This window comes from Lineus longissimus, chromosome 3 (assembly GCF_910592395.1).
Source record: "Lineus longissimus chromosome 3, tnLinLong1.2, whole genome shotgun sequence".
In the NCBI taxonomy this organism is placed as follows: Eukaryota; Metazoa; Nemertea; class Pilidiophora; order Heteronemertea; family Lineidae; genus Lineus; species Lineus longissimus.
In genome coordinates this window covers 14,492,000-14,507,073 of record NC_088310.1, presented here as the reverse complement: position 1 = coordinate 14,507,073, position 15,074 = coordinate 14,492,000, and the positions used below count along the sequence as shown (strand labels likewise).

The 15,074-nt window shown below is 40.1% G+C and overlaps 1 protein-coding gene across 3 annotated transcripts in view; it reads left to right on the top strand.

The window, feature by feature from the left end:
- LOC135485750 (E3 ubiquitin-protein ligase UBR2-like) overlaps positions 1 to 15,074 on the top strand; it is a 650,469-nt gene that overhangs the window by 269,857 nt on the left and 365,538 nt on the right. For all 3 annotated transcript variants that reach the window (XM_064768146.1, XM_064768147.1, XM_064768145.1), the window contains one exon: positions 11,437 to 11,530. In XM_064768146.1, the coding sequence (XP_064624216.1) occupies positions 11,437 to 11,530 (94 nt within the window). The remainder of the gene's footprint in view (positions 1 to 11,436; positions 11,531 to 15,074) is intronic.

The following is a 15,074-nucleotide window of genomic DNA, read 5'->3' as shown; positions in this document are numbered from 1 at the left end:
ATTGAAGGCAGATGTGGCCAAGTTGGTCAAGTATCTAAACAGTGCACGGACAGACTAACATCTAGCTCTCGTTTTTAATTGAATCCATGCATCTGTGGTGGGCTACCCAAGAATAAAATCCCCTTGACCTTGATGATTCTGGAGGGAAAATACAAAGATGGCTACTGTTGATATGCTGACAGTGCTTGTCCAGAGGAAGAGAAGGGCAATTTCGATTTTATTTAGGGATTTGATATGCTTATTCTTGTCTTCTTCTGACGTGACATCCCATATCCTTGGTCGATCCTGTACCAGCTCTATGAATTTGAGGGTTTCCCCCATAGATAGTGTTACAAGTATCTGCCAGAGCTCTTCTTCTATTCAGTATACAGGATACTACTGACCAAATGCCCACTACACAGCATCTTCAGGCACAGGAATGCAATCTGGTATCACTCAAAACACCAGAAATAGACCTATTTTGATGTCATTACCATTGACCAACTCAGTTTAGATACCAACACACCTGTCAACAACAGGCCAAGATAAACAAATTGCTTGGTGAGAATAGAGCAGTCTCCCTCAGCGGCCAACACTTGGCAAAGTACCTCCCCGGGATCAAATTACTTTGCAAAGAAAGGTTTGTGGACCAGACACACTGCCATGGAAGTTACCTGAAGGGATGGTATCAATTAAAACACTTTAGATAGATGGTAGTCTGTGTCCGCCTTTATTGCAACATGACTTGACACAAAAAGAATCATCCCCATTTAACCTACTTTCTGGGCTCCAAGCGGCCATCTTTGAAAACTTTATTTTGTCAATATCTCGTGAACGCTGATAGCAAGAACAATGACATTTTTACTGTCAAACTCAGAATGGTCAGCAAAGGTAGCACGTTTCGTCATTAAATACCTAAACTCATCAAATTTGATATACAGACTCCTATTGAACATCTGTATAATAACAAAAACTCAGGTCAATGTTACCTACTTTTCAGGTGTAAGTAGGTCAGGTCATGAAACTCAATGTTACTTATATCAATCCTCCTGCAGGTTCCTCATTGTGACCTAGTTAATGAAATTCACAGAGGTCAAACTCTAGAAGTGTCATTGACAGTGCCACATTTTGTCATATCTAAAAGTAAATTTAACCTGCATATATATCAATTCATCTGCTACTAAATGATTCCCAGGTGAGCACAATGTCCCAAGGAGATTTCATTATATTTTCAAACCATGTTGCATCACATCATGATTATTTCCAATCACAACCTTTGCTTAAATTCATGGTTTGCATCCCACGAATAAGTGCGAAAAACATTATTTGCATCCCATGAAAAAATGCACCCGCTACAAACTTATGGTATGCATATACATATAATTCTCCAACGCAGCCACGGGCGCCAAGTGGGAATTTATTTATTTGCCAACGTTATATGAAATAATTGCCTTGTTTCAAACCATGTATTTTTGGCTCACTGTCTATAGTGACCATTAAAGTTGCATGGGTTTTTAGCTCACCTCTTAGCAGAGGTGAGCTTATCCCATACCGTGGCGTCCGTCGTCCGTCGTCGTCGTCGTCGTCGTCGTCGTCGTCGTCGTCGTCGTCGTCGTCGTCGTCGTCGTCGTCGTCCGTCGTCGTCCGTCGTCCGTTAGCAGGGCACGTTTCGTAACTGTTAGAGCTATTGAGTTGAAACTTGGTACACATGTACCCTTATGTAATGACACCTTGGAGACCAAGTTTCGGTCCGATTCGTTTCATGGTTTGGCCACCAGGGGGCCAAACGTTAAAAGTGAAAATATGCAATATTTCCCTTAATAGTAGTCGGGAAATTTTGAAAAAAATATGGTAGGTACTTCTAGCAAAGGTGCATCATATATCCTCCGGGTTTTTGATTTGACCTCCTTTTCAAGGTCACAGAGGTCAAATGGTGTAAATTGGCCGTTAGGATGTAACGATGGCACGTTTCTAAACTGCAATGACTATTGATACCAAATTTGGTACACATTTACCCCTTAGTCAGGTGATCTCAGGAACCGAAGTTTGGTCCAATATGATTCACCACTTGACCACCAGGGGGCAAAATCCAAAAACCTTAAAAATGTGATTATTCCTTAACTTCTTGCCCGATTGCCACCAATTTGATATCATGGGTACATCTAACCACCATACAGTATATGTCACACAGGTTTTTAATTTGACCTTCTTGTCAAGGTCACAGAGGTCAAATGGCGTAAATTCGCCGTCAGGCCGTAACTATGGCACGTTTCTTAACTGCAATGACTATTGATCACAAATTAAGTACACATGTACCCCTTGGTCAGGTGATCTCAGGTACCGAAGTTTGGTGCGATCTGATTTGCCGTTTGGCCTCCAGGGAGGGGGCCAAATCCTAAATTCTTCAAAATGCCATTATTCCTAGTAATGACTTGCCCGATTGGCACCAATTTTATATCATAGGTACATCTAATTCTAACAACCATTCAATGTGTCACCCGGGTCTTCTTTGATTTGACCTACTTTTCAAGGTCACAGAGGTCGAATGTTATGTAAATTGGCCATTTTGGGGAAATTGTAATTGCTTCGACCTACATCAAACCTAACACTACATGACACAATACCATGCTCTTTATCCATCTTTCCTCCACATGAGGTGAGCACAATGGCCCTGGCCATTTCATTTAACCTCATTTTGCGATAACCTCGTTTGTCCATAAGGGCTGACCAATCGGGCGCAATCGGCATCATTGGCTGTGTTTGGCATCATAGGTGTGTCTCGTGAAGTGATTTTGGACAACAAACCATCGTATATATCTGTTTTTTTCGTTTTTCCATGTAATTTTGCCACGCCCCTTTTCCAGGGTGTTATTCATATTGATTTATTATGGTCATATGTACGTACTTTCGTACAAGGGGACGAGCTTACTATGTTCCAACAAATCGAGTACATTCGCAAAATGTTGATTTTTTGGACGCGTGTGAGTAGTGCAAATCGGCCACAAACAATTTATTCCATTTGATTCCATCGCCAAATATTTAAAGAAAAGAACGAATATCGTGCCAGTTCGATAGTTTCAGGTTTGATTAGTAAGGTTTGATCCGGGGGTGTGATAATGATATGCTACATTAGCCGATAATCAACCTGGGATCGATGAAGTATTGCAGGTGTATGACTGTATGCAACTAAGCTTATGGTGAGCATTCGGAACGAGGTAATCACCGTAATTCCCGTCACATCCATTAATGTTTACATCGTTTACTGCTTGCTTTCCGTACAAAATCAGTAAGTTTTCAGATGTCGAGGTGATGGAAATACTCATCGAAGTGTCAATTAGTTGTCTGTGAATCGCTGGCAGCATTGGTAAGACCTGGTTTGGGTGACACTGACTGACAGAGTTGCACTTGCAGCCTGATGCGGATGGCCGGTGAATTCTTAAGTCAACGTATACGTATAGGCCGGACATCCTAAACAGCGTCCACCAGCGTCCACCAGCGTCCACCAGGTTTCAAAGTTATCAAAATTATATTTTCTTGACATAAATCAATAAAATAGGTTATTTAAAACATATTTTGCAAGTTTTATTGCTTCACACCACAAGTTTGTTGTGGCAATCTACGTCATCATGTCTTTAGTGGCCGCATCAGGGACACCATGCTAAGTCACATAAAGTGTGTCGTGGAGGTGTGTCCGCCAGACTACCGCGTGATTGGTTGACCTAGTTGATATCTGTGTCAATTCGTTGTTTTTGCGACGACCAATAATGACGAATCATCAGCAAGAGTATTGACTTGTCGTAGTGGCCGGTAAGGGCGATGGGACGAGGCCTTATCACTAAGTCCGTAGTGTAACTAGTTGTAACAACCCTTCTTGGTTTATGCACATTTTGCAGTATTTATACCCTTAAAGAAGCAAATGCTTTCAACACATATAATCTGTGCCTCTTAATGATTCAGCAATATCTAGAAATCATCACTTGCGTGTTTCCAGGGAATGTGAAGATTTTTTTCATATTTTTGCATTTTTCTCCAAATATAGGGTTTAAAATGTGCCTTAGCCTGATTATACTTCTAAGCTCTTCAATTAGTACTCGCATTTTAGTCTGGTGGTCCGCCATCTTGGATTCAGTAAGTGAACCAATTGGTCCAGTCCCTGTTGACAACATTATAGCAATCATTTCTCACAGTGAGCCATTATCGCCGAAGGGCTTGTTATACTAACAAATGCGTGTTTTCAAAACAACCAAATCATCTTTATATGTTGCTAAATGCATGGTTTGCGTCCAGTGAAATGTTGCAGTTCAGTTGTTTGAAACTATGGAACTGCTACCAATTATGGACAGAGAATTCTTTGCGTAGAGACCAGAATAGAAAATGTTGGCCCACTGCGCATGTGCAGTGACTGCATTAGAAAATTATATGCATACCATAAGTTTGTATCAGGGTGCAACTTTTCATGGGATGCAATTAATATTTTTTGGCAGTTTTTTAGATTCGTCTCCCACCATACTTTGCACATACACAATGGGAGAGGAAACTCATGAATTGACCTGAGGAGACAGATCGACGCAGTCTCGATCTAGGTTTGGTACCACTGCGCTCTTTATCGGCATAGGCTGAATACTAAGGTCATATCACTTGTGAAACCTTTTGCAAAATTCGTATATATTTGGCTAAAATGCGTGTTTTAGTTTTAAGTTTGAACTTGGTCTTTATTAATGAGTAGCGGAAGTAATATAAGCCTTGCCGAATGTAAGTAATTCGCTGATCCAAAGATTAAGATACTGATATTGAGCGTGGTACCGATACGAGGTTGCGGCTGTTTAGCCGCCACGATGACAGATTCTACCGCTCATATAAATAGTTCGCAGCACTGACATAAACTATTAGTTCTATTTGATTTTTAGCTCAGCTGACAAAGTCTGCTGAGCTTGTCAAATAAGCTGCTCAGTGGCGTCCGTCTGTCAGTCGGGCCGTCCGTCCGTCGGTCCGTCCGTTAAACCCATGGTGCACATTTTGTAACCGTAAGACCTAGAGACTTCAATTTTGCATTTCTGGATACTTCTGGTCAAACTCTACTTTCAAAACAAAATTTGTCGCCATTCGACCTACTTCCTGCGAGCGAGAGCGCATGAAGGAAACTGGCCTATATCGGCCTAGGAGCAGCAGAATTAGTCGAAATATGCTTTAATATTAAGATAAAATTCTTGAAAAACTATTTCATTGAGAAAAAGTTCAAAATTTTAACAGGATAGGGCGCTACCTGCCTTTTAATTATTTCTGCTGATCCAAATTCCCGCCCGATGACGTCAGCCATCAATGAAGTCTCCTATTTGCCAGTTCTCAAAACATGGCAGCTACACAAAAAAGCAGCAGTAGCTCCAGGAATAAATCACTGTTCACTTCAGCTTCGTAATTGATTGTACCCCCACTTTATTGTGTTTTGTGTGGTGTTCCTATTTAATCAACGATGTAAGACCTGATTATGTTGGTTTTAATTGAGAAGGTGCATTATAAGCGGCCTACGAAATACCGAAGCGGAGACAAAATGGCGGCATGTTGTTTACTCCATGTGCAATAATCTTGGAGCTCAATGACACTCAGCTCGATGACGATGACCCGCTACGTGGCTACGGGCTAGTACTACGGTAGTCTGGTAGGCGATATTATCACTAGTTTGTTTCAGTGGTAGTCATAAGGTCTTTAGGGACTACTTTCAGAAATTAGTTCTTGAAAATTTGGCCACATTTCTGTGAAAACGATATCGGAAGTGCATGCTCTGTTCGCGATGACATCGCCGATGTATTTTGAAGTGGAGAATTCCCACAGTATGTGCAGTGAATCGGCATGATTCTGTTTGCCTATTAAGTTTTAGTTCTACGATTCTTTCATGAGTAAAAAGTAGACATTCTAAGCAATACAATAATGTCACTCCCATAAAAATTGATTGGAAATTGAGGGAGCTACGGCATTCTCTTCGGCAACTGACAGCGCTGAAAAAATACATTGCATACTGTACAATTCCAAATGGCACATTTGAAAAAGCACTCATTTGACAACGTAGGGAATCACCAGAAATGACGTCATCGCTAGTCTAAATAGAAAACTACGGTGGCGCAGTAGAGCACAATAAAAGGTTTAGCATTAACTTCGTCATGCAAGCTTCAGCAACAAAACGATTTCTCATGATTGATTTACTTGATCATCATCAGCTTGTTTTCCCCTGATAGATAAAAAAATGATTTACAATTTCCATCAAAGTTTTCTATTTTGTGTATAGTCACATGTTATTTTATATTTAACTGGCAAGGAGCCAAGCAGACAATCAAAACTTACTATTGTTCAATAAAACATAATTTTCTTAACTCTGTCATATTTTTCACTTTCATACTAAACAACGCAGGTTTCCCTTCATGACCCAAGAATAATTCTTTAGTAGACATTTTTAATGACTCGGCATCCATGCACTCTGATTCTCCATAAATGGATGTATGGTTTGACCAATTCTTGCATGACATGTCCACCAAACAAAATGTGAATGCAGTCCGGCAAAGAGGAACAACCAACCATTCACTTCGACTTTTAAAGGCTACATGATTCCAAGAAAAATACATTTATACTACCAAGTAAAAGGTTCATCCTACATTTTCGTTCATATATAGTCTAGCATTTACTTGACTTGGTAGCAAATACTGATTTCTAAAAATCCTTTGCTTTCACAAGTACTAAACTATTCCAATTTTTGAAGCATACTATATACTTCAAAATCTGGAGTAAAAGCTTATGCTAGTTTTTATTCATATGGCCCATCAACAGGTGCATACCATAAACCATGAGAATATTCCAACAGTGACATAATTATGTCAACCAAAAACATTGGTACCGTAGTGAACGCAAAAGGATATCAAATACCATGGAGCATGCCATTTTCATGCATAATGAACTAACCACCGGGAAGATATTAATGATATTAACTCAGCTGAGCGCCAGGCCCTTGGGCCTCTTGTTATGTCTTTTCTTGCATTGCAATCATATTGATTGTTGTACTTAAGTGACATTACATTGTTGGCGCCCTTGATCCTGATTCGGTTTCTATTTTATCTTTCCTCAAGGTCATTCATTGTTCCCTACTGTCGTACTGAAGCCTGAGCCTAATTCTTCAAACCCCAATCAATAGAAAGGAGGCTGTTCCATAGATCAGCCGCCCTCCCTATTACTAATCCAACAGATGGCAACAGGGTTTAACATGTCCTTTGAGTTGAATATATATGTCACTGCTGCTTTGTGTGATTATTACATAACCAGAGGTGTACAACAAGCTTAATTCTAAACAATACAGTCTGTGTCACCCAAAGTAGAGATTGATTACCAGTATTTGTACTATGCCTAATATAAACAGGTTACCTTTGTCTGTAATGTCTTTGGGTGACATTGCGATGAGCCTAATGTGGGATATAATGATTATGTGTAGACCTGACTATGTCATGTCACAAGGTTATGAAACCCAACGATATTGGTCAAATGTTCTTACGCCAGACTGCCACGGTCTGTGGACGGGGAAAATCATTCATTTAGTAACAAATGTTTTGAAGATCATTACTCAGGGGCGGTGCAAAAACGACTCTTGGCGGGCAAGACTAGGCAAAGAGGGCAGGGTTTACTACAAAGATTTCTTGGGTGTTCACACCCACTCCTCGTGATACCCTTTGTGGACCTAATTAAATGTATGGCACATGTACAACTTCAGTTGTACAAGAAGGTATAGAAGACAATATGCAAGGATAACCTGTATATCATTGTTTTGGGGACCGGGCGTTTTGCTCGGCTGCCCCCAAGCTATGGAACAATCTTCCATGTAACATACGGTTAGCAAGTAACATCGGCCAGTTTAAAGCACTCCTTAAGTGTCATCTTTTTAGGGAGTGTTTTGCATTGTAAAGTGCTCGAGAATATGCCTTGCATAATTCGAGCGCTAAAGAAATTATCTTATATTATTATTATTATATTATTATTTGAGAAACACTACATGTATTTGCATCCCATGAAAAAATGCACCCGCTACAAACTAATGGTATGCATATAATTCCCTAATGCAGCCATGGGCACCATGTGGGATTCAATTATTTGCCACATTATATGAAATATTCGCCTTGTCTCAAACCATATGATATGTACATATTTGTTTTATTTCATCCTATGAGCTACTTTTTGAAACAAGAACTCAATATGCTCATGGTTTGCATCCTATTACTAGAGCCATCAGGTGATGGCATAGATTCGTCTTCACGCAACTTACCAATGGACAATTTTTAGATGTGATTAGGGAATGATGGACAAGGTTAGGATATTTTAGGATGGGGTTCCTTGGACTGTCACAACCCAGTTGATACATGGTCAGAACCCAGAAGACATCCAGCAACTGCAGTCTGGGCCTTCACATCAAATCCTTTGAAGTTTAGCACGAGACAAACCAGTCCATGCAAGGTCACAACCTAGAATGCAGTCAGGACCTTTGTATCAATTCCTTTGAAGCGTAGCTTGAGACAAACCAGTCAAACATATACATGGTACAACCTTTGGACAACGAGTAACAGTCTGGACCTTAACATCTAGTCCTTTGAGGTGTAGGTTGTGACAAAGTAGTCCAGTGAACATGGTCCAGCCGAGGCCAACCAGTAAAGTCTTGACCTTACATCAGGGACAACCAACCAGTATTGTATGATTGATACATAACATTAAGTAAAAACTAAACTTTCTGTAAACCAACTGCCACATGTTTTCTTTATTTAATCTATTTGCTTTAAGTATTACAGGGAAAAAGTAAGTTGCTCAGCTCCTCTCCCTCTCTCTCGGTCCTCGGTCGACTGTGAATTGGTCACCGAAAACGTTGAAATGCAACTGTCCATCATCCCTATAAAACATAATGGAGGAAGATTTTAATTTTGCTTACCAAGTTATATAAGACCAGCAGACACCGATAAGGTGCTAATGATCAAGGAATTTCATGGATATGATTGAGCCTGACTTGAGAAAGCATAGTCGTATGCACTGCATGTGTATTTATATGTGCTGTACAGTACATTTCTACAGGGGTGATCAGGGGAGAGGAAAACGATCGTTAATTTCAGCACTCATGACATGTCTACCGAGATTACAGCATTTTTGTTCAGTGGAGGTATGTCTTATGAGAGGAGTCTGGGTGATATTAAGTCATTCATAGGTGTTTTGAAAGCACAATTGTCACGATTGTGACCAAAGTTTCTCGCCTGAATTTGCTGATGGCAATCCGCCATTGCCGATTTCTGAGACATTTTTGATCATCATGAGATGGATATCGCATAAATTCTGACGGACTGCTAATTATGTGGTTCACCGGCACTTTGATCACCCGACGAAAATAGAATAATTCATTCACCTTCAACAAGACCGCAGTGTTCAGCCTAATTCTGAGTCGGCAGCTGCCTGCAATTTTAAGTGATCTCGCCACAGAACACTTCACCCATCAAATTGATGCTCGTTCTTCCTCAAATACAAACTAGCGCAAACTACCTTTGTCATCAACATTATATTTATTCATTACGATGGACATACTATTCACGGCAGAATATTTTCGTGATTGAAGAAAACGTTTCCAAGAAAATTTCAACCGTCTATTTTGTCTCTAAGCTCTTAGTGTATGGGAACTGTAGTGTAAAAAGTCCCCTTCTTAACCCATACGGAGGAAAGCACTTAATATTTCAATACCCTGAACGGGGCAAGGCATTTCAGGTAATGGCAACCAATTCAGAAGAACAATAATAACAACGCAATGAACCAAGGTAGACCCAATAAAGTATACATTTTCTGAAATCTCATAATGTAATCTAAATATTCCCGATTTAAAATTGAGAAAGAAACAGCGTTTAACCACAAAAAAGGGACTTATTCACCAAAAAGGGCCCAGGGGGGTTGGCCAGCCACACCACCCCTCACGGCCACAAACATTGACCAATACGCACTGTAGTACTCTGGATTGAAACAAGAGATGATATACTATCATATAAAGTCATAAACTAACCCCTATTCCCTATAATGGATTTTATAATTCATGTTTCTGTAGCATCCTCGATAGTTGGCCTGGTCCTCCCCTCAGAAACCCTACGAAACCCCCCAAAATACATCGACAAGACGAAATCAAACACACAAAGGGGAGAAAACATGCCTATTGGTCATTCATTATGGCTTCACGGTGATGACGTTATGGGGATTCTCCATTGTAGCGGATGATTCAAATAACATTGGAATTAGCCTTAGGTGCCAGTTTTCAGCTTTTTAAAAGGCTACAGCGTACTCCGTAGGTGCCCCCATATGTTGTAGCTGTTCATCAAAGTCAGTATTTTCATTTAGTCGACAATGTTTTTGTAGCACTAATAGTGATTATGAATATATACTGCTGCTATTATTTAATAATGGTGATCATGAATAAGTATTTTTTAAACAAATTTTATCAGAGGATTTTTAGATGAAGCCTGTACCTAACTCAGCAAGAAGAACATTGGAAGTAATATTTTTTTGCTCAAATTTCTCTAGCAGATATTTGCTGTTTGTGTGGACAGTTGATCTCAGGAATTGCAGTTTGTTTCAACCTTGTTTCAACCACTGATTGTCCACCAGGGAGCCAAATCCGAAAAAAAAATTAATTCCTTGACTTCTTTACTTGCTTGATTCCCACACATTGTATATCATCGGTACATTTCACACGATACAGAAATTGTGACCTGGATTTGACCAACTTATCAAGGCCATAGAGGTCAAATGGCATAGATATATATTTATGGCTATTTACTATACCACGTTTCTTAACCATCATGCATTGTCTTTTGTCTTCTATTGTTTAATGCAGGAACCCAGGAGAGCACATGGTCCATAGACCATTTCGTCCTGAATAAAAATAAATTTGAAATGCTGAAAGCAATGTTAGAATGATTCATTCATTCACTACTGTCTTTTTGCCTTCTGTACCATTCCCTTTCAAAACTGTTATTGGGGGTTTGGGCCCTCCAACAAATTCGCTTTTGCGACTGTTTCTTCACCAACAGCATTTGACATGAGGACTTGTGATTTTTCAGGAAGCTGGCAAAAGTCAATATAATATTGGATTAGAAATATCTAAACTAAACTCCACATATTTGCTGTACAATATCATTTTTCGTAGTGTACTCACTTTTGTTTGCTGATGTAATTGAATAACTGATGCATGATGACATGAAGATATAGATTTGGTGGTTGAAAAAGGTACACATGCTATCGTGCTGTAATTTAAAAACCACATGCAAGAATATTCCATGTCTGAAAGTGAAACAGACTAAAATAATTTTTCCTGCCTTCATCTCTGAGATATAGGCACAAAAAATTCAGAACACTTTCTGCTGAATAACCTGATATTATTGTATAGATGAATGTCATTTATTCTTGCAGCGTCAGGTGTTGATACAAGCATACAATAAATGCCTGAGGACGCTCAGCCAGTGCAGAGACCAATTAGACCAGTACAAGAGAGAAATGGTAAATGGTAAGTAAAGGAAGTGATATTGTTCAGGGACCTTATTTACAAAGATACGTAGATTTTTTCAGTTATGGTTCCATAAACATAATATGTCATCTGGTATTCCCAAACGTTCTTAGCAACAACGGTACCGTAAACGTGGTAAAGTAAATCTGATGATCAAATCTATATACCGTGCACGCTCTTGTAGTCAAACTTTTACAATGAGGTATAGTACAGTCAAAAAGATGATATTTGAGTCAACTGGGGACATGTTTTCTTGTTGGTTTCACTGTGAATAATTCTGGTAATAGATGGCTGACTCACTCCACCTACTGTAACCAGCTGGAAATATTGAATGGCACTTAGTATTTGCAACATAGCGGCTATTGCGTGTGACCTTCGAGTAAGATGTTCGACTTCAACACGAATGAGGTCGATTGTTGAAACTCTGTGAAAAGCAGAAGACACCCTGTTAATAATCCTGGGAATAGATGGCTGACTCACTCCACCTACTGTAACCAGCTGGAAATATTGAATGGCACTTAGTATTTGCAACGTAGCGGGTATTGCGTGTGACCTTCGAGTAAGATGTTCAACTTCAACACGAATAAGGTCGATTACTTCGAGAAGCACATGTCTTGGCATCTTATAAATATATGGGTGGATGCAATCTCTAAAAAGTTGCTCGCGCGTCCGAGCATGCCTATTTTCCTTGTCAAGTCTGAGGAAAACCGCCGCCATATTCCCTGCTATATATATGTCAGTCTTCGTCTGTGAATGCTCTGTGCATTTTTCAAGAGACGTAAAACCTAACCAATGGGCAGTTTACATGTATAAGCTAATGCGTTATGTATTCCCCGACTTTGTACAATGGGTTTATTCAGAATTCAGTGAGTGTTTGGTGTCATCAAACACATTTGTATCACTTTTTAGCTCAGCTGACAAAGTCAGCGGAGCTAGTAGAATAGCTGTTCAAATGGTGTCCGTCCTGCAATCCATCCGTCCATCCATCCATCCATCCATCCGTCCATCTAGGGACCCATCTGTGGACAAAATTGGACATTTCTGACCGGGAAGGCCTAGCCACTTCGTTGACGGTGCTAAATTAGGAGTTGCCCAAGGTGAACTCAGAAACGAAAAATCAGCGCGATCCGACCTGTATTAAAGAGAATGAGGTCATTTCGCGTTTAGATTTCTTTCCCTTTTTACCTCGGTCCACAGAGCAAATATTGTTTTCAAATGTGGCTGAATATTTTAAAATATTTTTTCATTTTTTACTTTTAATGGAATTAATATAGTTTTTACCGCCAGTTGGCGCTGCAGGCACATTGACTGAATTTTGGCGATTTCAAATTTGGCGGTGGCTCAACTTTTAGGAAGCAGTGCCGCTGATTGGCCGATCGATAGAAGAGATGCCACCATTTAAAAATGGCGGTAGTCGCTGCTTCAATGAAGGTGAGTGAAATTTCTCATGTTCAATCGGTTGATACTCTTTCAATCAACATGACCATGTACCTGAAATTTGTTTAGGTACTGAAAAGAGTCTATATAATTCAGATTTATCAATAGTTTTTTATAATATTGCGGAAATTTTGTGAACAAATTAGCGAAAGTTGGTGCTCGTCTCATGTCATTTTAGAGCGAGAAATTTGTTTCCGTCGATCTCTGCCAGTGAAAAATCGCTTGCATAGCTTCGAATTTTTGTGAACATAAGTATCTGAACTTGGTTTCAAAAAGTCTAGAGAGTTATGTCGACCAGGTGTCAAAAATCACTCGCCTAAATTCAATTCAAAGATCGAAAATGATATCTGAACTTAGTTTCAAATAGCCTACGCAATTATCATTTCGGTGATATATAATGCATGCATGTAATAATTGATTAATCCGCCTAAAACGTGCAATTAAAACGGCGAAAGATCTTGATAAACACTCTGGTGGCGGTTGCACTAAATAACGACCGGTAGGGCCCGGAGTCTGGCAGAGTAAAAAAGGTAGCGCCCGGAGGTTGAATCTTGATTTTTGTTCACTTTTAACTGTATATATATGTTGTTTAGATGTATTTCTAACAGTTCTGTAACTTTGATGACCAAGCTTGCACCTAAAGTTGGTAAAATTGATGCTTGTTTATGGACTGCGCTAGTGACCGGAGAATTCGCCGTCGGCCATTTTGGCTACGGTCCCTGAGTTGTTGTGGTTGGCAATTTTGCAACAAATCTCGCCATTTACGTTTGTTTTCTCCCTGTCTGGTCATTGGCCGTGACAACAATTATTTTGAAAGTCACATTATGACATCGTAGTATGAATTCCACTGCAGTTTCGTTACGCAGCATTGCTCATGTTTTTGGTTTGCAATCCTGTACTGTCTCAGTGTGTCTGTACACTGCGCTGTGCATGGCCTCATCATTAAGCCCAGCTCTCGGCTCACATCATGTGGGCACAGTTGGCTGTTGAGTGTTATGGTTCAGTCTGTGAGACTAATCTAAAGAGGTAACACTTTTATTTTGAATTGGAAAGCAGCCCACAGGCACAGGACTGACTTTTCACTAAGTAATAAGTGTGCCCTTCGAAGGTTAAGTCTCTTTCTGGAATTGCTTCCATAGATGCCTTGTTCAGGATATCATCTGACAAATGCCTGATCAAGCACAGACTGTATCTGGTGGTGTACATTTCCCCGTCTATGTCACCCTTTTTTATTCAGTCAGTGTTAATTTCTCTTCTCTTTTTTTACAGATTAACTGTTGTTGGTTATTGCAAGAGGAGTCGTTGGCACATTTCAAGTCCAGGAAAGCACTTACTGTTCCCACATTCAGAGTAAGGTGTGCTTACTCGTTTTACTGCTTTCCATTCCCGGAGAGCGTTATCAAATATCTGCCGCAAGGCAACAAATATCTGCTGCAAGGTGCTTCAAATATCTGCCGAAAGGTATCAAATATCTGCCGCACCAATAAAGTTCATTTTGTTTATCTTCTTTTCTTCACATACAAAAAAGGCCATCCCATACATTTGGCTGCATCCACTTCATCAATGTCCAAACAACAGTCGGTTCATTTGACCATTGTAAAGCACCAGGTCCCACCTCACAAAATACACTGTAATAATTAGGTACCTTGTGTCCATGTGCTTGTTATTAGTTCCACCTACGCTGCATGAAGACAAGGACTCCACTCTTTGACGTCACCACACAACTCCTTGACGTCATCACACACCCCTCTACTGCAACGGCAATAGAAATGACTTTACGTCATAATAGCAGGGTGACGTCAACTCAGTACTTCAGCATGCACTGATATAGCAAGAAGGTCTTTCGCACCAGCACTTCTGCGTGCTAGACGTTACAGCTTCACGTTGCCTCATAATAACGGTACCAACACACACTTGGCCCTTGCCTTTGCCTTGCCATTTCAGCTGAGCGCGAGGCCCTTGGGCCTCTTGTTTAAAAATCTAAGCCATACACATCACAGAAAATTTTTGAAACCTAGATGCTCTGAGGTACAATTTCAGGCCTAATTCTGATGATATAACACATTGCAGCGTTAGTATCGTAGGCAAAACATTTTGCTTCACGGCA